The sequence below is a fragment of the Cyprinodon variegatus genome, unplaced genomic scaffold, assembly GCF_000732505.1.
Source record: "Cyprinodon variegatus isolate N-32 unplaced genomic scaffold, C_variegatus-1.0 Scaffold859, whole genome shotgun sequence".
Classification (NCBI taxonomy): Eukaryota; Metazoa; Chordata; class Actinopteri; order Cyprinodontiformes; family Cyprinodontidae; genus Cyprinodon; species Cyprinodon variegatus.
In genome coordinates, this window is record NW_015151312.1 from 205351 (window position 1) to 228593 (window position 23243).

General features: G+C 38.3%; 2 protein-coding genes and 4 non-coding genes across 16 annotated transcripts in view; 1 reads left to right on the forward strand and 5 right to left on the reverse strand.

The window, feature by feature from the left end:
- Positions 1–803: 803 nt before the first annotated feature.
- trnap-ugg lies at positions 804–875 on the reverse strand. The gene has a single exon. It is a non-coding gene; the product is annotated as a tRNA-Pro (tRNA).
- A 152-nt stretch (positions 876–1027) lies between these two features.
- On the forward strand, positions 1028–11481 carry setd6 (SET domain containing 6). The gene is made up of 9 exons (XM_015397386.1): positions 1028–1204; positions 1456–1530; positions 3451–3595; positions 3675–3816; positions 3883–4077; positions 4162–4306; positions 9072–9252; positions 10834–10970; positions 11078–11481. The coding sequence occupies exons 1-9, from the start codon at positions 1178–1180 to the stop codon at positions 11399–11401; spliced, it is 1371 nt and encodes a 456-aa protein (XP_015252872.1). The 5' UTR covers positions 1028–1177; the 3' UTR covers positions 11402–11481.
- Positions 10062–10133, reverse strand: trnap-agg. The gene has a single exon. It is a non-coding gene; the product is annotated as a tRNA-Pro (tRNA).
- Positions 11482–12503: 1022 nt separating the features above from the next.
- trnap-agg lies at positions 12504–12575 on the reverse strand. Its single transcript has one exon. It is a non-coding gene; the product is annotated as a tRNA-Pro (tRNA).
- Positions 12576–13636: 1061 nt separating this feature from the next.
- On the reverse strand, positions 13637–13708 carry trnap-agg. The gene has a single exon. It is a non-coding gene; the product is annotated as a tRNA-Pro (tRNA).
- A 563-nt stretch (positions 13709–14271) lies between these two features.
- The window catches only part of cnot1 (CCR4-NOT transcription complex subunit 1), a 32078-nt gene continuing 23106 nt past the window's right edge, over positions 14272–23243 (reverse strand). For 6 of the 11 annotated variants that reach the window (XM_015397397.1, XM_015397393.1, XM_015397394.1 and 3 more), the window contains exons 34-49: positions 23087–23206; positions 22111–22305; positions 21810–21952; positions 21561–21669; positions 21296–21465; positions 19860–20091; positions 19518–19766; positions 19213–19376; positions 18045–18162; positions 17856–17957; positions 17522–17695; positions 17272–17421; positions 17003–17183; positions 15441–15573; positions 15222–15356; positions 14272–15138 (exon numbers count right to left, since the gene is read on the reverse strand). In XM_015397397.1, the coding sequence (XP_015252883.1) occupies positions 15060–15138; positions 15222–15356; positions 15441–15573; positions 17003–17183; positions 17272–17421; positions 17522–17695; positions 17856–17957; positions 18045–18162; positions 19213–19376; positions 19518–19766; positions 19860–20091; positions 21296–21465; positions 21561–21669; positions 21810–21952; positions 22111–22305; positions 23087–23206 (2454 nt within the window). In that variant the 3' untranslated portion in view covers positions 14272–15059. The remainder of the gene's footprint in view (positions 15139–15221; positions 15357–15440; positions 15574–17002; positions 17184–17271; positions 17422–17521; positions 17696–17855; positions 17958–18044; positions 18163–19212; positions 19377–19517; positions 19767–19859; positions 20092–21295; positions 21466–21560; positions 21670–21809; positions 21953–22110; positions 22306–23086; positions 23207–23243) is intronic. The other 5 variants (XM_015397398.1, XM_015397396.1, XM_015397395.1 and 2 more) reach the window with 1 other exon arrangement.

A 23243-nucleotide genomic window follows, 5' to 3' on the forward strand; every position in this document is an offset into this window, starting at 1 on the left:
GAACAACAGTGGTTTGAGTTGCTTTTAAAAGTTTTCATGAAGTGCTTCTCCAGGTCGGTCCTGAGCATGGTGCTTAACCATAACACCATAATATGACCATAACATTACATTAAAATACCTTAAAGGTTTTTGGGGTTGAATTTTACTAAAAGGTTTATGGGGTATAAATAGTCCACTTTCCATTGCTGGTATCCACTTGTGTTAAATGACCAGCTGGTATTGTTCTTTAATTTCTTTTTATAATATTTAGAACAAAAGAAAGGTTAACTTTGAGACTGAAAGAAAACTCTAAATATCTGTAGCTTTATTATTCTGTTATTTAGGTTATTAATGTTGATGGGAAGCAATTACGCTGGTAAACATCCTTAGTAGTTTTTCCACTCTTTTTGAGCAAGATTAGCTTTATGTATATATATATATATATATATATATATATATATATATATATATATATATATATATATATATATATATTAGCAATATGTTTTTTTCATGTTTTGTTTGCACTTTATATTTTCTGCTGCTGATTAAGATGATTAAAAAACATACAATTGCACATAATTCCTGTAATTTAGAAATATAAGAAAAGCTTAATGAATAAGTTTATAAGGAAAATGTCTAAGATTTAAAGAAAAAAGGGCCTCGTAGGCTTAAAAAAATGTAGGCTAAACTAGTGGCGTGCAGAAGCCTAAACATACTTGTATGTGTTTGAATACTAACATAAACAGTAAAATAAATATCATAATTAAAGAAATGTTGGTTGTTCAAACAAAACAGTTTTCGAAAAACGCCGAAGAAAAGGAGGGCTCGTCCGGGATTTGAACCCGGGACCTCTCGCACCCAAAGCGAGAATCATACCCCTAGACCAACGAGCCAGCTGAAGCTCACCTTGCCACGTCTACAATATATATCCAGCACACTGTTCAGGTTTGCAAAGGTATTACTTCTGTATTTCGTTTGTATACAGCAAAGTCAGCCCCATTTAGATGAACACACCTCTTTTCTGGAAAAACCTGGGCACAACGTTAGGTTTGGTTAAATACATGTGTTGTATCTATTAGTCATTTGTAACGTCTGCCTACAAGTCTTCGTTCAGGTTGAAAATATTCCAGTTCCGGGGCTGTTAACTTAAGCTAGCTAAGTGGCATTAGCATCTGGGCAGCCCTACAGTCAAACGATGGCATCTGAGGCGAAGCGACCGAAGGTTGTACATTTCTCACACTTAATAATTTACTAAAATTAATCTCAGCTGTCATCTCTATATGAGTTTATTCACACACGCCGTGCTAATCTAGAGTTTCTTGCTAGCCGCTAATTCCAGACCATGTGACTTAGAGTACCGTATATTAAAATGTGAAGCAGCATGGCGGAAGTTCCCCATGCTTCTTTTTTAGGTGTTAATGACTGTATCTAACAGTTTCAGTGAGAAGTGCATGTTTGATTTATCTGATGCAGGTTGGAGGCGGTTCAGAGCGCCTGCAGGATTTCCTTCTGTGGTGTGACAGAGTGGGTCTGGTCCTCAATAATAAGGTTTGTTATTGTACTTTGCAGAAATTACTGTACAGTCAATGGGTCAATCCAAGCTACTGTTTTTTCTTAGATAGAAACCTTTGAACCAGTCTTACTGTATGATCTAGTTAAAGTGTCTCTGTAAAGTGCCTTGAGATGTGATGTGAATTTAAGCTATTTAAATTCACTTAATTGAATTGAAATCAATGGTGCCGCATATTGATAAATAACAAGTCAGGTGTGATTATAAGGTGGACAAGACGAAGCTGAAGTTGGTTTCCAATTTGGGAATTGCATACTTTTCCCTACCTTCAGCATCTTTAATCTACTCTAATTAAAAAACTACAACACCCAGACATGTCAAACATGGACTAGATTATTCTAAACTAGTTGTAGAATAAATACAACCAGGTTTGGGATTTGTGAAAGCTTTCTCTGATTTGTGAAAATCTAATAATAACTGATTTTAAAACTTTTTTTAGTGTCCCATGTCACAGTAAAAGTGGAGTAGCTCTAAAGCTAAAACACCCAGACACATCAAACCTGGAATATTTTTTTTAATAGAAAAATAGAATAATTTAAACCGTGTCTGGGATTTGTGAAAACTTTGTCTGATTTGTGAAAATTCAATACACTTTTAAGAAAGTGTTGGCCTAGTGCAGGGGTCTTTACCCCTAACTGCTCAAAGAGCCATAATGGACCAAAAAAACAAAAAATAAATCTGTCTGGAGCCGCAAAAATGTAAAAGTGTTATATATGCCTTTTATGGCAACACAGTGTATCCCACTGTAGAAAATGACTATGTGAACTTAAATATATAGTAAGTATTCATTATTAAATGTTTATCCTGGAGCAAATGTCACATAGGGTTGCAAGTTAGGACCACTGATCTCTTTGGTTATTACGGAAATGATTGTTTACATTTATTTATTGTACAAATGTTTACAGCATTGGAAAACATAATTAATTTAATATTAAAACAAACAAACAAACAAAAAAAAAGATTTTCATCAATCTTTGAAAAAGCTCCAGGCTGCCGCAAGGGGGACGCTTCAGAGCCGCATGTGGCTCCGGAGCCGTGGGTTACCGACCCCCGGCCTAGTGGTTAGAGCAGTGCTCTTGTGCTCTGAGAAGGTTCGATCCCCACAGCCTGCATTCTGGGTCTCTGAGCAAAACCCTTAACCACACACTGCTCCCGCGGCGCCGCACTATGGCAGCCCACTGCTCCCACAGCGGATGGGTTAAATGCAGAGGTAAATTCTAGAGTGTGAGATCAATAAAGTTCAATTATTACACTTTTTTGTGTCCATGTCACACTAGAAGTGCTCTAGCTCTAAAACTACAACACCAAGACACATCAAACCCGCACTAGATTGTTCTAAACACTACTCTGTTGTGTTATACTTTAAGAGCTAGATTACTTCTACTGTGACATGGACACAAAAAAATGTGTTGAAATCAGTTTTAGTTCAAGTTTCACAAATCAGAGAACGGTTTCACAAATCCTAGATCTGGTTTTAATTATTCTACAAGTAGTTAAGAATAATGTAGTCCAAGTTTGAAGTGTCTAGGTGTTGTAGTTTTTTAATTAAGAGTAGATAAAGGATGCTGAAGGTAGGGAATAATTAAGTGGAATCACCCGTTATTTAATTCCCAAATCCTGAATCAGAAGCCAACTCATGCTTCGTGTGAACAAGTTGTTAACAATAACATGTCGGATAAAAGCTGCATAAAGGTGTACATTAATGTGGAAGGAATGCAGCTTCGGCACTGCTGGGGGACATCGCCAGTGTTACTTGATGATGCGTGAATTATTAGCAGGTTTCTCCTTATGCAAACTTTCAAGAGGGAATTGCACTCTTTTTTTAATTTTATTTTATTTAATTATTTTTGTTACATAAGGTCCCAACTGTCTAAAACCCAAGCATTTTCTGTCTGCAGGTGTTCGTAAGCACAGAGGGAACAGTAGCAGACTATGGGATGCTGGCGAAGGAAAACATAGAGAAGGGGGAGGTTTTGTTCACCATCCCCAGATCTGCTCTTCTCCATCAGGAAACGACAAAGGTTTCTGCCTTGTTGAGTAAAGGTGATTTCTCTTAAGATGTGTTTTAAAACTTCAGAGCGACTTGGTTCTAACAGTTCAACAATGTTTCGTCTTTATACAGAGAGATTGTCACTGGAGAGCTCCTCCGGTTGGGTTCCCCTGCTGCTGGCTCTTCTTTACGAGTCCACGTCTTCTCAGTCCCACTGGAAACCTTACCTCTCCCTCTGGCCTGACTTCAAAGCATTGGATCACCCCATGTTCTGGTAGGTGGTATATCCCTACCTTAGTCTCAGCTGAAGGACTTTTTATGATTAATGTGGTTTCATCAGGTCTGAAGAAGAACGAGACAGACTACTAAAGGGAACGGGAATCCCAGAGGCAGTGGCAAGAGACCTATCCAACATCCAAGCAGAGTATAGAGACATAGTCCTGCCTTTTATGATCAGACATCCTGAGCTGTGGAACCCCAGTACACACACTCTGGAGCTTTACACACAGCTGGTAGCATTTGTCATGGCCTACAGGTTAGCATGCATAAACCCTAACTCTATCTGTTTTATTAGTTTTGTTTTCTACATTTGTGAATTTTATTTCTGCCCCATCTGAAGCTTTCAAGAGCCACAGGATGATGACGACGATGAAGATGATGAGGAGGAGCAAGAGAAGAAGGCCCCAAATCCTCCAATGATGGTCCCCATGGCGGACATGCTCAACCACGTGTCCGACCATAACGCTAACCTGGAGTTCGGTCCAGTAAGGAGACTCGTCTCAACTCTGTTTTGTTCCGTTTATTTCGGCCATTTTGCAAAGAAAATGTGTAAAGAAAAAACTCATTTGTTGAGCAGAAACAGAATGTGATGGAAAAAAAGTGGAGCTTGTTTCACATAACTCAATGATTATCCTGTTTAAACAGATTCAATACAACATTTTTTTTATTACAACTGTCAGTCTCCATTTAACACCGTTATTTAAACATTAACGTAAAAAAAATGTGACCAGATCTACAAAAAACAAAACAAATCTGGGGCAATTAGGATGCTTATGAGTTACAGTGCAGGACAGACACAAAGTTAGCTCTCTGAGAATTATCTGCCTTTAGCCTCTCCCAGTTATAAACCATTCTACAGTCTTCACCCTGGCTTCTTTTTATTCTTATTTAACAATAGTTTGCATCATATTTTATAATAAAATCCTTTATCTTTTCTGTGTTAAGAGCATCATGCGCAGGTTGGTTGTGACAGGCATCAATGCAACTCTGTAATGATCGCAGCTCTGCTGTCTTTGCATTTTGAAAAAGCACTTGTGAATAGTTCTTTCTTTTTTTTCCTAATTTGACCCGGTCAAATGGGCAACTATAAAACCTCTTAGACCTGATGCTCTGTATAGATTGGTGTAATCACCAATAGTAATCGTTAGGAGGCTGTGATTTGCGTTAGACTAACCGCTCCAAAATCAGGTTTAGGCAGACGCAGAGGTGTAGGTGCATAAATAGTCAATCCTTCTATAGAAAATCAACTGCTAAAGAAAGATTTTGACTATAATATTTTTGGGATTAATATCTGAACATGTCACAGAAGTTCAAAACTGTGACTGGAACAGATATGGAAAGTCAAAACAATTTCAATACAATAAAAAGTGCTAATATTTCTATTAGTAAATGTGAACATTTTAATGTTATTTGTAATACATGCTTCAAATAGATATAAATATTTGTCATCTTAAATGAATAGGTATGACATATTTCTTTAAATAAATTAATAATTTTTAGGTACATATTTTTACCTCTTGGCCCTCATGAATTAATTTCACCTTTTGCTTTACAAATCCAAAACTTGTGCTACTTTTTTGCTACTTAAAAAGTTTACTTAAATATAGTGATGCGCCGTTGCCATTTTTTTTGGCCCCGAAACCGACACCGATATCTGGCTGTGCAGTATTGGCCGATACCATCTGTTTGAAATTGATGTGTGTGTTTATATATGAAGAACTGCTACTACTTGGATGTAAAATAATGGCCATCATGGCTTTGTCAAGCTGCTGCCTATCTTTGTGAAGCAGAAAAAAAGACTACCGGTAATACAAACTGAATCCAGTAGAACTTTTTATTGCCTACCTGGAATGGGGCTCTCAAAATGGTATCGGTGCCCTATTTGTTGGTACTCGCCACCGATACCACCATTTAGTGAATACTGACATCTGCTGGACATTTAAAATCACTACAGGCAGCATCTTTGACAGACTAAACTGACACGGATTTGATAACCTATAGTAATATTTAAGCCATTGTTTGCTATAATGTTATCATTTAAATTGAAAACATGTTGATATTTTTAGATGCGATCCATAAATTTCAAGAAATAATGGGAAAATTTAAGTGAACATGTAAAAAAGGATGTTTTTGGACTAGGATTGATTTATTTAAAACTACTACAGTAAAACCAGCAAACTAAGATTTGAAATCAATATGAATTTAGATAAGTTGAGTGATAACTGAGAGGAACAGGATGACACGAGAGAGTTAAAACAAATATGAGATCAAAATGGTCGCACTTGGCTGAAATTATTTATTGATTAATTTGATGATAAACCGCAAAAGATCAGGGATTTTTTTGTGTGTGACAGAAGCGCTTATAAATACAGTTTAGTGCGTCATTCAGTTTGAAACAGCTCCTGTGTCGGTCATGTGACTTCCTTGAAACAATACGCGTACTGACACAAGGTTTTGCTATTAAAGTTTGAGGCATGCGCCGGTGCGTCGGTGTTGCTTGGTCCATCACTAGTACACACTTACTCCTTCCAGTCGTGGCTTTTTTCCACAGTTCCACCCTGCAGCTGCTATTTATCAACTTAAACTTGAGACAGAAAGAAAAAAGGGACCCAAACCAGGGAAAGCTTTTTTCCGTTTTTTTTATTTTTTTTTATTTATACAACCAAACCAGAACCAGATAGAGGAATCTTTTGTTAAGTGTGTTTTTATAGGCCGCTCCGTCTGTTATGGATTTGATTTTAACAGAACAAATGGAAAAACAAAAATTTAAAAAGAAAAATGATCTCTTTGCGTAAATCTTTGCACTTTCCATAAAAAAACAAAACTCTACACTTTAGTTTTCAGACTACTTGATTTTGTGCGTACAGAATAATGATTAAAGAACTATAATGTCTCATAACATAGTCAGAACAACTGGAAAAGAGGAAACTAGTCCCAATATCAGTGTGTGCAGGTGGTTAACTATATTACCAGCAGTGCAGAAGACACTTTGAGGGCGTGCTTGTCTTTGCCCACAAAGTCACCTGCATGAATATACCATCTATCGCTATTTGTTGGACTGACGAATATCGGTTGGAATATTATATAATCCATTTTTGGTGAGCCAGTCTCTAAGAGAAATCCACGTTCAGCTTGAGGAGACTGTCACTAAAAAGCAGCTGGATTTCTCGTTTTTTTAAAGACATTTAACCTTCTCATCCAAACAGCTCCTACAGTTCTTAACATGGTTGTAGTAAGAGACTTCTACGTTGTGGTCAGAACAATCACACTGATACGGCTGTTAAGGTCACTACCTATTTTCCATTGTTATCATTTATGTCAGGAAAGGTCGGGTCAGATCAGTTAGAATTGATTCGGGATCTTTAATACCAAGGCAGCCCTACAGTCTGAGTCCGACCTGTTATAGTTTGCAGATACATCACAACAAAATGATCTCCATTCATGGCTGCCAGACTCAGAGTAAAAGAGATGTTCCAAAGGAGCCTGTGGGGAACTAAACCAAGAAAAATAGTGTAAATACGTACAGGATGCGATATTAAATGGAAGAATACGAGCTACAGCACATGGAAAGGTGAGCTAACGCTAACTACTGCTATAAGCAGGTTATAATAGTGCGTACTGATGCAATAGTGTAAAATTACTTAATGATTGATGATGTTAGTTATAAAGATAAACTGGGACTTGTGATTCTGCCTCTAACCAGTCAGCGATTAATGGTTCTGGGGTAAGATACCCATCAATCAAAACGTTTACATAATGTGACTTCATTTGTATATGTAACTCGTCAAACATGATTACATTTACCATTTTTATTTATTCCTTGTCATCAACTCAAACATAAGATTTGAATTCAAATGCTTCATCTATGACAATTAGGGTTGAGTTTCTTGTGGAAGAAACCTGTTTCTTCGGGACAAGTACAAGTATTATTTCTTCCAGAAGAAACTGGAAGAAAGTCCTGGTGATAGATCCTATACTGGAGAACTGGGATAGTTTCATTGAGAAGTAAAATAAATATGTCTACCAGGCTACTCAGATTACTCCAGCTGTTCTATGTTTTCTGTATTAATGCAGATCCCCCAAACCACCCTGTTTATAGACATTGAACCCCACCTCAAGGTTATTACTGGATTTGGGCCTGCTTAATGTACAATATTAACAAAAAAAAAAATAACTTTCCAGTAGATTTGACCTTCCAAGATTCTGGAAAAAACATGGAAAAATCCTGGAAAAAAATGCCATCCGAAAGAAACTTCTGACCCTGGCGACAATACCGGTTTGGAAGGTACAAAAACAAAATACAAAGTTACTTGTTACTATTTGAAGAGGAACACCGTTTTTTTTACATTGGCCCCTTGATTTAACGTTATTAAATCATGTTCTAACGTTCAATTCGATTTCGAGAGCGAGATCATCTGTGGTAGTAGCACTAGACATCTTCCAGGCATGTGAGTAAAACTAGCAGCAGTTCAGCGGACAGGAAGAATGAATGGTAGCCGGCGAGCGCGGATGACGTCATACACGCGCCACTTTGTTTTTATAAACTATAAATATAAAAAATATAACCGTGGATGTATGGGGGACAGTGATTCGCCTACATGTTATGAATGCTGGCGTACCATAAAGAATAAATTATGAACAGTTTAGTTTGTGCCTTCAACTCGTTGCCCATAGGAAGACGTTAGTTGGATTACAAAACCTAAAAAGAACAGCTCCAAATGACACAAAACTCATAGATCATGATGTAATAACATAACATCAAGGGGCCAATGTAAAAAAACAAAACAAATAAAACGGTGTTCCCCTTTAAGTTGGCCCTCAAAATGATTGTTAAATCTTTCTATTTGCCTCACTTTGCATCACTATTCAAACTCTGTATCTGGATACAATATTAATTAGGCAAAGTTTCAATAATAAAGTGTTTCCCTATTTCTATTTTGAATATTAGATATCTAATCGCTTTGCAAATTTAAATATAGGACTTCAGAGAACCTTAAAACACTATAGTTTGACATGTTAATAATTTTCTAACACTTTTTGGGGTTTTTTATCCACATGGTATCAAAAATGGCATCAAATATCAAATATTTTCCTGGGTTTTCATATCAGGTTTTATATTTTATTATTGTAAAAACACTAAGAGTTAATCACTGTTAAAATCAAGAATAAAACCGTTTGCAATGAACCAATATATATGCATATCATGTGTTAACCTCTGGCTGTTCATGGCCTCTTCACTTTGTGTTGCAGGACAGCCTGAAGATGGTTTCTGTGCGGGATATAGGTAAAGGCGAGGAGGTATTTAACACGTACGGACAGATGGCCAACTGGCAGCTTCTGCATATGTATGGCTTCACAGAGCCGTATTTACACAACAGCCACGACACTGCTGACATTCCCCTCTCCTGCCTCTATAAAGCTGCCACACGAGGTAACTAAAAAAAACTGTGAGGGGTTTGATTCCAGGTTCAGTGTTTAGATTTCATCTGTTTGTTATAGCCATTGAAATATAAAAGCTTTAAACTTGGTTTTAATACTAAAGAATCATCCTCGACTCCATTCTTTCAATCACTGAAGGTACAAAGTACTAAGGGGCTTAAAAAGTTTAATGAAATTTTCTCCTTAAATGCTCTGCTTCTCTTAAATAAGGACCTGAAAACAACTGCGTTACTTTTATTGATAAATGAATAGGAGGCATCTCAATAAAAACAATTATTAGTGAAGAGGATTTGCCAAATGAGTGTATCACTTGGTGCACAGAGGCCTTCCTACAATCCTTTCCTCCTTAAATGATTTTTTTTAAAGTCTTCATTATTGTATATATGTCAAAGTTTTCTTATAAAATAGAAACTATAAAGCAGTACCTCAGAACTGATCCCTCAGATACTCTTTGGACATAAATGTTTTGAAAAAAGGAGTTTAACCTGGGGAAAAAAAAAACTTACTGGGACAGACACTGAATGGTTCCATTTGATGAGGTGATTATTTTGTCCGGAAACCTAATTTTTCGTAGTCTATTTAAAAGTTTGCAGCAAATCTGAAACTGGATAACTGTCAGACAAATTTCCCTGGGTCACAAGGAAGTGAATCATTTTGAAATAAACAAAAATAGATGTGGCCTTGAAATGTAATTAGGAAAATAAAGGTATGTTTTATTATTTGGATCTCATTAGGACTGTCTGAAATTAAATCAAGACTTTCATTCAGCAATAATGCTGTTTACTTGACTGCACTAAAAATGGGCTCGTCCGGGATTTGAACCCGGGACCTCTCGCACCCTAAGCGAGAATCATACCCCTAGACCAACGAGCCATATATCTCTATGATCTAAAGAAGGAGAATTTGGAAAAACTTCAGTCACTCCAGTTTACAGTCTGCTGATGTGGCAGGTCAGGTCTAAGGGGTGCAGCAGTGCCCTCTAGTGGGTACTGGGCTACACAAACGGCAAGGTTTCTTTTAGATCAATGTTTCCCAACCTTTTCTGACCTGTTCCCTTTGGGCATTTTGTCTTAACTTGAGTACCCCTCTCAGTCAAAAGTATTGATGATTGCCCAAAAGTGGAATGTACGATAACATTATAAAATAAAAACAATTTAATTTAATCTTTTAATAAGAATATTTAATTCTTAGGCTTTTTAGGCTTTCCATCCATAGCAAGAGGATTTTTTTTATAGATTTAAACCAGGCAAAATTAAAACATTTCTACTTGAGCAGTTCTGGATAGAGCCATATTGACAGACGAAAAATAGTTTTTTTTATCTTAAGAATAAATAATTATATATATATATATATTTTTTTTTTTTTGTCGTCTGTTTTAGATGTGTTATTTTTTTTTTTTTGTCGTCTGTTTTAGATGTGTCTTAAAATCTCTATACTCCAATTAACGATTAATCGATTTCTAAATTAGTTGAGGATTATTTAAATCGAATAATCACAATTAATTTGATTATTGTTTCAGCCCTAATTCAGATAGATTGAAACTCAGTAGTTTTTCCTTCTTCTCCTCTTGCAGATATTCTCTCTGAGTCTGAGCGTCAGCTTTTCAATGAGCGCTTCGAGGTTCTTAGCCAGATGATGCAGGAAGGTGGAGCGTTTGTGTTCGGTAAACATGGCTGCCTCACAGAGTCTGAGCTACACTCTGCACTCAAGGTGATGGAGCACAAGCAGCTCAATTCTGCATCCATTTCTGTATCTTAAACTAACAGTGGCATGCCAAGATGATGACGTCACATTTAGCTACTTCTTTGTACCTACAGCTTCTGAGCATGTCACAGGATGAATTCTCAGAGTTCAAAGACAATGAAGGATGGGAGGAGGAGGATGAGGATGATGATGCAATCTCCCAGGCTTTCTCCAATGAAGGTCTTCCAGATTTAAAGGCATCTTGGAAAGCACTGATCCATGAAGCTGTCCGGCTTACTCTGGGATCCTATGGAGACAGCGAGTTGGAGAGCGATCGGCTGTTAATGGAGGACAAAGTGGCTCTTAAAGGACTGACCAGCAGGCAGTGGAGGGCGCTGCAGGTCCGCTTCGGACAGAAGAGGATTTTGCACAAACTGCTGGAGCTAACCAAGTCTTAAGTTCTGACATGACAAGAAATCTAATTGAAACTGTGAGCAGCCACTGTATAAAAATGGTCAATAAACTTATTTTTTCTGAAGATTTGTTTTGTTTTCACAGCTGCAGGCAACACTATTAAGGTCTGAACACGCCGATTACGTACGACTTTTTAATCTCCGATCCGATTTTTTTGTTCCATATTCACACTGCGTAAAGAGAGGCTCCGACTAGTTAGGGTGGGCAGATCTGTGCAGATTATTTTCACTTATGTCTCTGTAGCAAACAAATTAAAACAATTTCCCCAGGCTATTAACAGATTTTATTTTGTATTTCCCCCCAAAGCGGATGTGTTTTAATTTGTAACAGAATCTCTTGCTGTCAGACCCATGAACTTGCTGCCTGATTGCTGCGTAGTCTGACTAAAATAGACCTGGTCTCTAGTTTAGTCAGACCTACATAAGCCCCCTTGCATAAAATGGTCTGTGTGTGATCATCCCCATTGACTTTCAATGAGCTCTAAATGCTACAAACTTGTCCGACACCATTTTCTGTCAGATCGGACGCAATATCGGATTCAGAATGCTCTGGCCTTTACACTGAGTTTTTGTGCGGTGTCCAGACATCATAATCCATACCTACCATATTCACACCCTTTAAACTTTTTTTTTTAAATCACTTTGCATCAAATCCCCTCTCATTTGAATTTCACATCACAGGCCGACATAGGGAGGACGTTAGTTAAGAAATGAAAGTAAAATTATGCGGTTCAATCCGAATACATTGAATCAGTAAGGACTCTCCTAACAAAGAAGTGTGTCAGCAGTCGCCATGATAAGTGCTGTTTGAATAGTACTGATAATAAGAAATGAGGTAGGAAAAGGAGCCTGCATTCCTCCTATCACAGTTCCTCTAACGAAGGGAGCTTGGGATGTTCCTTACTGGTGCTATGGAGCTATATTCAACAAACGTTTGCATGGCATGATGTATAAGTGATATCACCAAAGGGTTTCCTATTTCCACCTGGTATACCAATGTTACTCTTACATTTCCCAAATCAGGCACAATACACATAACTTCAGAAGTATTAACCATTAACATTTTGCTTTGAGGTGAGATAAAAAAGGGCTCGTCCGGGATTTGAACCCGGGACCTCTCGCACCCTAAGCGAGAATCATACCCCTAGACCAACGAGCCTGTACATGCAGAAAGTCACACACATCTGGGAGAATTCTATACAAATGATATGGATGTTGCTGATGTGGCAGGTCATGGAGTCCAACACCGCCCTCTAGTGGTACTTAGCATTTTCAGCCTTATGCATGAGCTTTTGGATGTAAACCCTACACTTTCTCTTTAGGATTTTTTTTGGGGGGGTTGTTTAACAGTACATAATACTTTTTATAGTATTAAAATGGCTATCTTAAACTCCTACGGTATTTTCATCCACTGGGAATGCTCCACATTAAATTCTGAATTAAACCATGGAGCTGACCAACTTCTGGCTCCTGCAAACAGGTTTTTCCAGTTTAGGAGAAGAGTTTACAATATTCACCTTCTTCTTTGTTTTGTCTCAGAAAAATTTTTTTTGTTTGTTTGTTTGTTTTTTATTTCAACTCACATATTGCAGATTAAAAGAAGAATTCTAAAAAACTATAAATGTGCCAAAACCTGAAGTGCTTCTAAATTAAGGTTAAAAACTAACTTGAGTTTTGTTTGACTTTCCTATTTTAACTGTTTAATGAAGTTTAAGATCAGTTTAAGATTAACTGTCTGCCTTAATTATACTGATGCAAGACATCTTTCTCTGTCTGGTGAACAGTCTGTCTAAATTTGCTTTATGTGTTTCTGTAAATCATTGCTTTTAAATGGGTATTACCAATTTTCCACTATGACATTTTGATACCTGCACTGTTTCTGCCTTTTCTGAGATGTTTTTATTTCTCTGTAATCTTTAAATGTTACCTTATTGATGTTATTTTGTTTAGTATAAAATTTTATTCTGTCAACTTGTAATGGCACTGTCACCCTCGCATCTCCCAGCTATTGTACAACAAACATTTAGATTCTATTTTATTCAAAGATGAACATTTCTGACTTACTATTTTAGAGATGAAAAGAAATTAACATGGGTGGAAGTCTAAACTTGCTTGTTATTAGTGTTTTAGTACTGACATAAACAGTAAAATAACTATCAGAATTAAAGAATTGTTGGTTGTTCAAACAAAATAGCTTTCGAAAAACTCCAATGAAAAGGAGGGCTCGTCCGGGATTTGAACCCGGGACCTCTCGCACCCTAAGCGAGAATCATACCCCTAGACCAACGAGCCACCACATACAGAATATGCTGTACATCTGGCTTTAAAAAGAAGAAACCCCTCTAGATTGTGTTGATGTGGCAGTTAAGGCAGCCTAACAGTGCCCTCTGGCGGTAAACTGTTCACCTGAAAAACAGACCGTATTGAACACTCCATGAAAGAAGCTGGAGGGGAGGCTTCAGATTCAAACCCTTCAAACTTGTAACTTTTTTTTTTTTTTTAACAGCATATATGACAATAACGCTAAACTGAATTATTAAATACTTATATGACAAGATTACAGACATCTCAATGCAGAGAGGAACCATTGCTCCCAACCCCTGAAGTTCAGCAATAATAAACCTCATAAGGGACAATCGATATGCTCTCAGAGGTGCTTACAAAACCCAAAGCTGATTCTGGACTTCAGGGCACTCATCCACTCCCCAATAGACACATAAGCCCATTATAAAAATGATGCTATCCAATGTTTAATTCCACATTTGGATGAATATCTGGCGCAAAAAACAAAAACTATTGTTAATGTTCTTCCTGGTATTTATATGCATCATTTTGCAGCTGTGAAAAAAAGCAAACATAGCTGCAGCTTGAATGCTTTATTTTCTTTATTTATGCATACTGCAGTTAAAGTAGCAAGAACTAAAGGCAAACTAGAAAGAACTACAAAATACAACACGCGGACCAATACATTTACAAAACATTCAAAATGTTACAAAATGGGCTGTATTGGTCCTTCTATTGTTCTTCAGTTCGTAACTTTGTACATATCATTGTTGATGTTATAACTGCACATTTTTACAAGTGCCATGGAGAGACCTCCAGGACCAGTTTGAAACGGAGAAACCAGCAGCAACCAGTCTCATTCACCATCACACCTGAGAAACTTGACAACTTTCAGTCCCCTTTAGAAAAAAAAAAAAGAAACCCTCAATGAACCAAATAAAAGTCGCAGGCAGTTTTTTTCTGCTCAATCATCAACCATTCAGCCTCAAGAAAAAAAAAATTAAGTCACAATTCAACTGTGTAGGAGGGAAGCAAACCAAGGACTTTGGTAGTGAAACTATGTTCAGGTGTCTATACATGTCAAAGGTACATTTTAACTGACATTTGTCCACTTCCCTGCTCTCCCTTTTTTCCCCCATTATTTACAACAAAAGAAGCATTTGAACAGCATTTTTTCTCCCATTCTCTCTATCCAAAATGGAAAAATGAAACTCCTTGGATCCAAAGAACAGTAGTCCTTCCGGCCATATTTAATATTTAAAAAAAAAAAAAGAGCCAGAAGAAACTGGTTGTCAGTTTCTCCAACAGTGTACAGGGAGCTGGGTGTGTGGTGAAGGCCTCGGCATTTCTCTGACCAGAGTTAGCTGGCACCAGTGCCCTCCATCACCTGCTGGGCTTGCTTCTGCCCCATGCAACACTGGGCCACAGACTGGAACAACCTGCACACACAGACAGATGCCATACGATGAACATGACATCTACTTCTAAGGATTCTATTCTTCGCATATCGAATTAAACCTACTTTTCAATCTCGGGCGCACAGTGCACAAAGTCATGACTCCAGAACTTGAAGGCAGGATTCTTGATCAGCTCGATAAAAGTGATAAGAAGTCCCCACGGGTGAGGTCTGTTGACAATTAGCCTCTCCAACAGAACCCTGGAAGACAAGGAGAACAGAGTTGGCTGACAGCATTTCTGACACGCAGCTGATCAAGACACGTGAAGCTGAGTTTAATCTCACCTGGTGATCTGCTCCTGGATGGCTTCAGTGTTGGCTTCGGCAAACAGGTACAGCATGGTACAGCTAAAATAATGGGTGTGGCTGTTGGGGTAGCGCAGCTGATTGGCGATGGCGTTCAGGAACAAGTACCGGCCTGAAAACATAGATACTCGTTCAAGATCACTAAAGCTTGTTTAACTCAAAGTCGTCTACAAATTTATTTATTTCCTTAGACGTCTTGTGACTTTACACAAAAAAATAAAATAAAAAATCCAAGTATTTTTCGGGGGATTAGTTGTGATAAAATAATATGAAGTAGAAACTGAAGTTTCATTTAGCTGATTTACTTTGATAATTATAAGTCAAACTCAAATCCATGAGGGCTGCTGTTCCACATCTTTATATGGGAGCCGGACCCAACACCAATCTAAAGGCCTAACTTCCTCGCTAGTAAGAATTCCACTTCTGCCCATCATTTTATTCACATGTAGAAGTTTCATTGCACCATCAAGGACAAGAGTTTGCCACCAGTGTGGTTGCTCCATCCCGACTACAGAAAATCACAGCATGCCACCACAATGCTCCTTCAAGCGTCTGGTGTGTCAGGGTTCCTACAGCATAAGGCAAGTTAAATTCAAGACTTTTTAATGCCAGTTGAAATAAAAATTTAAGTCCAAATTCACAAGAAACACAAGCAAAACCTGCTTGTGACAGCTTAACCCAAAGGTTTATTTTAACATAAACCACTGCACTAATGTTTCAAATTTTGAAAAACTTTCCATACAGGAAGAAAGCTAAAAACACACAAATGACAGATATATTTTAACAATTATTTAACTGAATTCACAAACTTTGTTTTAGCAGGGAACAAAACAAATCAGTTTTAAAGCCACAACATAACCAGTGCTAAGACTTTTTTGCAGCTATTTTTTCTTTGCATCGTTTTCTTAGTATGTTTGATTTGGTGATAAGTGGAGGCGTTTCAGTGACAAGGGTGGAACAAAACCGAGAAATAAATAAATTTCTCGGTAACTCGATTTTTACGCTTTGTGTTTCATGCTTCGCATGTGCGACTCGACTGCCTAATTCCCATCATTCCAAGCTTGAATGACTTCTTGCACAAAATACACTGTGCCTCATCTATGTTCCCTGGTACTGGTTTTAGCCATGGAGAAAACTTGACTGGATAGCCAATTGTCGTTACATGTACACTTGCTCATATTTTCCCTATAAGACTTTTTAAGGACCTGCTGGAACCCTGTGTGTACATGCCAACGTAACATGTTAGTTACTGCCAGACTTGGGATTTCAATTAGAACTTCCCTGAGATCTCATCTACCCAGATCGCCTTCTCTCAAAATGTTCCAGAGCTAGGTCATTTTCTGGAACCATCATATTTAATGATTCCATTTCACCAAATAGTCCTGAGCAGAAGCAGCGCCCCCTCAAGCAAACTTTTAGAAAAGACCAAAGTAATCGTATGTTCAGACAAGTAGCCTTCTTAGATTAGCTACTTCAATTTCTCAGGGTTGCAACATTCACTGCTGTACTGAGAACAAATGGACTACAGAGGATTTCACTACCTTCAGTGTCCAGGTCCACAGCCAGGTTCTGGAAGATGTCCATGTGAGCAGAGTGTGTTATGGTGCTCATAGATGGAGTGCTGCCCTTGTTGTGGATGTGAGCGATTGCCTGTGTGCCAACATACAACACTAAAGCATTGATCAGTTGGATGTTGTAGCGGTTTCCTGGTTCGTTCGACACCTGGGAGAAACGAAAATAAGCAAAACAACGTCATCCGTGTCCACAGGATGGAACAGTTCAAATTAGAGCAGATGGTTGGGGGCCTAACCTGCAGGTTGCTGCGCAGCTCAGACAGGAAAGTCACAGGTGAGCGTGTCTTCAGGTAAGAGTCCAGATCCTTCTTAAACTGTGATGGCATGACGCCTGTGAAGTTGGTGAGGATACGGGGAGCGATGTTGATCTCGCTAAGCATGTCCACCTAAAAGAGTGGCAAAAATATATTCAACCTTAAACCTGCAGCTCATTGAAAAGAGGAAACACTCAAAGTTTGTAGCCGCTGCCATTTAGTGTTTAGTTACCTTTAGGTTGGGTGTGAAGGGGTCCGGAAGCCTCATGTTGCGTGGGAAGGCACTGAGGATAAGGTTACGGAGCTGGATGCAGTTGGGTGGAATAACATCACAGAAGCCATAATGGTAATCACAGAGGAACTCTGGGAAGTCGTGCAGCAGAACCAGAAGAACCCTCAGGGTGCCCTAAAGAGAACAATAAAGAGGGGCAAACATCAACAACATGGAACCGGAGTGAAGTCAAACATCTGACACAATGACAGAGTGAACTTTAGCTGAGGTATTGATAGAAACAATTAAATGTCAAAGCTTTACTTAAATTTATTAATCAGGCTTAAAGGTGTACCTTATAGAGAATTTGCATAGGTTTGTTAAGCTCCACATTCCTTAGGAAGGGGGCCAGATACTTAAAGAGGTCAATCAGCAGCTGTGCGTACATGGGCCAACCCTGAAAAACATGCCCATCATTAAATTAAAAACCTTGGATATCAAACAAAAACAATCAAAACACAATTTCTGACTGAGCTGATCCTACCTTCTGCTGGGGTGTGTGTGCCAGCATTCTGGCAATGAAGATGCGATGGGAGATCAGTTCCAGCCAGGCGTACACGAAGCCAGGAGCTTTGGTGGGTCTCAGGATGTGAAATGTGTTGCTGCAGGTTAAAGCAGAAAATGTTTTTAGAAAATCTAAATATTTATAACCAAAAACGAAAAAAAAAAACGTATGAAGCTTCAGCATCCTTAAGGAACTATAAAGCGGCAGAGTTGTAACTGTTACTGGTTTAAAAAGTTACCAGGTTTTTAAATGGTACAATTTGGGGATATATAGCTAATATTACTGTTTTAAACTAAAATGAAAAAGAAAATGTGCTATTCTATTTAGATAGAATAGAATCAGGAACTCAAGCAGAGGCAGTGAACGAGTATGAAAACAGCCGTGTTTCGGGCGTCAACATTAAAAAGTGATTTTGAATATTTTTTCCTCTACTCTGTGTGGACCATAAACATTGTAGGTTTTTGCCTCCAGGAAGCAGCTCCTTAGTTGCTACTGATAATTATGTGCAATTTTAAGAGTAAGTACAGCATGCTAAGAACAGCTTGATTATTCTAGTGGAATACCAGAGTTATTGAAGAAGTTGAATTAAATAAAGCAGGGTAGACACGTTTCAGCAGTTGTAGGAATGTTGCTGGAATGGGATCCTGCTTCTTAACTCATTATCAACACTTTTAAAAGCTAATTAAAACAGTTTCAGTATTCCACCTATATAAAGATTTGGAACGATCTCAATATTTAATATCAGCATTACAGTAATGAACAATAATATTTATATACTTCGATAACTGTTATGAATTGTTAAAAAAAAAAAAAAGAACTTGAGCTGTTAATAGCTCAGTTTTCTTTATACAAGTGTTTTTAAAAAGTATGAACATTGACCAATACAAATGTTGATGCAGTTCTGTATTTCAAATCACAATTTATTGAGATAATGGCATAAATGTTAACACTATGTTTAAAATCTAAAAAGTTTACTTATGGTATGTTGACTGTTTTTGATAAAAGCTTTTTGGCCCACATTATCTGATGTGTGCTGTTCTTCAAATGTTGCTTTCAAGTTGATTTATAATTAGAATGTTGTGTAATTCAAAGCATATTCAGGGCTGTCCTAAACATTACAATCAGGGCTAAGCTTGTTTGTATTTACCAGAAGGCAGTGAGGGTCTGGAAGTTGATGGTCTCCAGGACATGTTCGGGGGCGTTGAGCTCCAACAGCAGCATGATAAAAATACGATGGTACGGCAGCTGCTGGAAATCTGTGTGACGTACGTCATGGTCCTGGATCAGCACCCCGACAACGATACCCAGAACCTGGAGGAGGAGTGAGCAGCTTTAACGCTCATAGTTTCAAATCATCAGTTCTAAAACTTGATCGACGACCAAAGTCTCTGAACTAGACGATCAAAATCCAGCTGAAAATTATATTTTTTTTATCCTTTCATTTATGTTTACCTTGTTGAGAAGGTTGATCTTTGTCACGGTGTTGGTGGCCTCTCCAGAGTGCTTCACAAGCAAGGCTATGAGCCTGACGAAGGCATCCAGGTTGTGGTAACATTTGGCGCGGATGATGGCTACGCTAGCTGCTGGGTTGTGCTGCTGTTCGGCCTGTGCACGGTAGCTGATCTCCACGCACATTTCTGTGCAAAGCCGGAAGAACCGTGTGATCAGGTCATCTGTCTTCAGTATTCCCTGCTGGTGCATCTGAGGGAGCAAAGACCAGGGAGGATGTAAGAAACAAAATAACTTGTGACTTGACCTGAGTAGTTCCAAATTAGAATATCTATAGGTGTTAACCTGGCCAACGAAGGCAGAGAAAGCTTTGGTGCTGTCCCTGCCAGCTGCAGCTGAGTGATACAGGTTGACCCACTCTCTCAGCAGGTACTCAGCCTTCTCCCTCAGACCTGGAGGATCATCATATTCTGAAGCCTGGGAGATCCCAGAGTGCATCATGAAGTTGGGTCCCCCATGGGCCCGATCAATCATGGCTTCATAATTGGAGCGAACAACATCCATCAGCTGAGGAAGCCTGCAAACCAGAAAAGGCAAGTTAGAGAACGTTCTGGATGGACAGAAAGATACATCTCAACACATCCAACCTGCATTAAAAGAGTCAGATCTGTCAACTTACAACTTCTGATCAATTCTCTTAGAGAAAAACTGTTGGATTTAAGCAACAAAGTTGTTTAATTTGGAAATGTTAAACAGAGTTTCCAGAATGAACGTTCCAGAGGTTAAGGGTATTGTAGAGGATGTTACTTGGTGATGCTTGAGCTTCTTCAAAACAGATTTCTTAGTTTGCCAAAAGTTGTTTCTTATATTTGACATTCCTGTGTTCTTCCCGAGAACGGTGAAAACAATTCCAATAGAAAAGCTGAGCTAAATGAGATTAAAATAGTGAAGTCCTGCACTTTTTCTAGCCACTGATGCTCACTAGTTGTAAGTTGGTGGAAAGTTAAATCTAATATGTGATATAAGAAATATTTGATGTTAGTAAACCTTAATGGTCCGGATGTGAAAACTTGGTCGGTGCTACTCGCTTAATAAAAAATAAAATAGTTTAAAGCGACAACTGGTAATTTACAAGCGGCTTCTCTGCTTCATTTGCAGAGATGATGACTGTAGACTTGCTCAAAAAGGTGGACTGTCCATCCACACAAAAGATGAAGGTTAAATGACCTGACAGAACAAAGAGGAAAAAACCAAAGACGTTCCTGCAGGAATGGATGACTTCTCCTGTTTTATTTAGTCAGACTCTTTTTTTGGTGCCAGAAGCTCGCAGCCTCTCATTTTTCTTCTACTTTCTCATCTTTTCTAAACTTTATTGCAGCTTCATGATAAATCATTTATAATCTTAAGGCCAAGGAAAAAACCTTCAGACAGATTTGGTAAATAGTTCAAGTAGGAACTTTTTATTTTCGAGTTCACATCTTTACTTGTCATCTGACTTCCTGTTAACTTATTTTTGTTTTGCTTTTGTTTTGTTCCTCCATTTAAACATTTACGAAATACAGAGCTGAGATTAACAAGAGAGACTGATTTCGTACGAAATTATGTTCAATATGATTCTTTAGTTTTGACAAAGGTTAATATTGTGATTTTACTCCTTTAAAGGAGTCATAACCTAGTGTCTTACATATACAATCCTTCTGAAGTTATCTTTCAATTTATTTTTAAATATTTCTAGGTGAAAAAAAAAAAAAGTTGTCTTATTTAGAAATGTGGTTATTTACCCCTCAGGTGCATTGGCTCTGGAGTGTGCACAGGTTCTCATTAGAATCTCAATGGTCTGGAAGAGGTCCGCTTCAGTGACGTGACTCACGCTTCGTTCGTCCACCAGCAGCAGCTTCACCAACTGCATGGCAAAGGCAACAGCCATATAGTGCAGCCCGTTCTCCATTGACTGAAATAAAGCAGATATCAATGGTGAGTACAGAAATCAGAGCAGTGATTACTTGTTGTCTGCAGGGTAACAGTAAATCAGGTGAGTGATTCTACCTGAGCCAGGTGCACATCATACTGCTGCATGTTCACCAGATGGTTCCTGATCAGAAGCTCCACTGCTTCCACGTTATATTTGTATTCATCCCGGCATTCAATAAGACACCTGTGAACACACCCATAGATTATACATCGGAGATCCATAAACAGAGCAAAAATGGCTTATTATCCTATGCCCCATCCACAATACAGCCACTAGTATTAACATGATCTAAAACATTGGTATATACAAGTGTCTACAGTTACCTGGTAATCTGCTTATTGCACCACTGTGGGCCATAGGCCCGTCCATCCTGCAGAGCTTTCAGCACCAGCAGGTGGCACTCTCTGTAGCGAAGTAGGAGGTCAGCATCAGCCCCACTGGTAGCATCCAACAGACCTTCAACAGCCTGACAAGACATAAAACACTTTGGTTACTAGAGGAGTTTCAGTTTTACCAACCCCGAAGTTTCTACAGCCTAAATGGCAGAAAAATTCATTGAATCATAGGCGTATGTATATAAACCACACCTTGACTACCTCATGTTTGGCAGTGAAACAGTCCTACCTTCTGCAGGAGGCCAAGTGCAGCAATGCCATCCCTGGAGTTTCGTGCCAAAGCCACAGCTTCCAGCAGGTTCCTCAGGCCCTGGGTCAGAGGGTTCATGGCCAGAGCTGGAGGAATGGCATGAAGGTGCTGCTCCAAGTCTGTGATGCACTTATCATAAATCTGAGCCACATCATCAGTCGCCCAGGCCTGTTGCTAAGATACAGAATTGAAATACATGTAAAAATTGGGGGCACTGTTTCGTTATTTTCAATGTGATAACTGCTGGCTGTTTAGATTTCTCAAAAGTAAAAACATATTTATATATATATTTCTTACATTTTGGGGTATTTCTGATATGGATTAACAAATAATACATCTCTAATAAGATTCAGTGAGTTAATTTATTAATTTAAAATACAAAATGAAAGTTACATGTGTAACTATGGTTCTATGGCAGAGATTCTCTGAGCCTCAGAATCCTTCCATCCCTAAGAAGATGCTGTAGGAACAGGTACAATAATACCAACTGCATGTGTGAAGGGGACTTTCAATGCTTTCGGCATGGCCCTCTAGCAGTCAGTAGGGACAAAATAGAACTACAAAAAGATCCCCTTGATAATTTCAACTAAATGACTCATATGCAAAGTAGTGTGTTGTTTTAATGTACATGTATTATTTCCTAAACAAATCAGAAAATGTTAAAGCTCTGGCATTAAAAAAAAAAACACACAGATTTGTCAAGTTAGGAATAATTGTTGCAAACAAAAAATGGAGCCATCATAACAGAGGAAAAAAAGGTAAAGGAAGAACCAGTAAAAGGATATAATTGAATTTGTAACTAAATGTAATACAAAGGACTGTGAAATGGTAAATCTTTTCACAAAGTCATACATCGATGTCTTTAGACTTTTTAATGACATCCTAAGATCCTGTAGACTCGGTGTCAGAATATTTATCTGTTTCCCATTTGTTAAAGCTAAATTCTTAAGTTTACCTTCATGGGCTGAGCCAGGAAGCCAGTGGGTTGGGAGTGATCATTGCTTGGTAGGAAACCTGGAATGTTCCTGGCAAACTCCTCATAAACAGCCAGCTGTTTAGGGTCCACTCCCCCCACCTGTGACAAAGAACATGTTGATATAACTTGTCTGAAG

Coding starts and splice junctions, on each gene's coding strand:
- setd6 (XM_015397386.1), top strand. CDS start 1,178: ATGGCATCTGAGGCGAAGCGACCGAAG. Junction 3,817..3,882: donor TTGGATCACCCCATGTTCTG/GTAGGTGGTATA, acceptor TGGTTTCATCAG/GTCTGAAGAAGAACGAGACA. Junction 4,078..4,161: donor GCATTTGTCATGGCCTACAG/GTTAGCATGCAT, acceptor CCCCATCTGAAG/CTTTCAAGAGCCACAGGATG.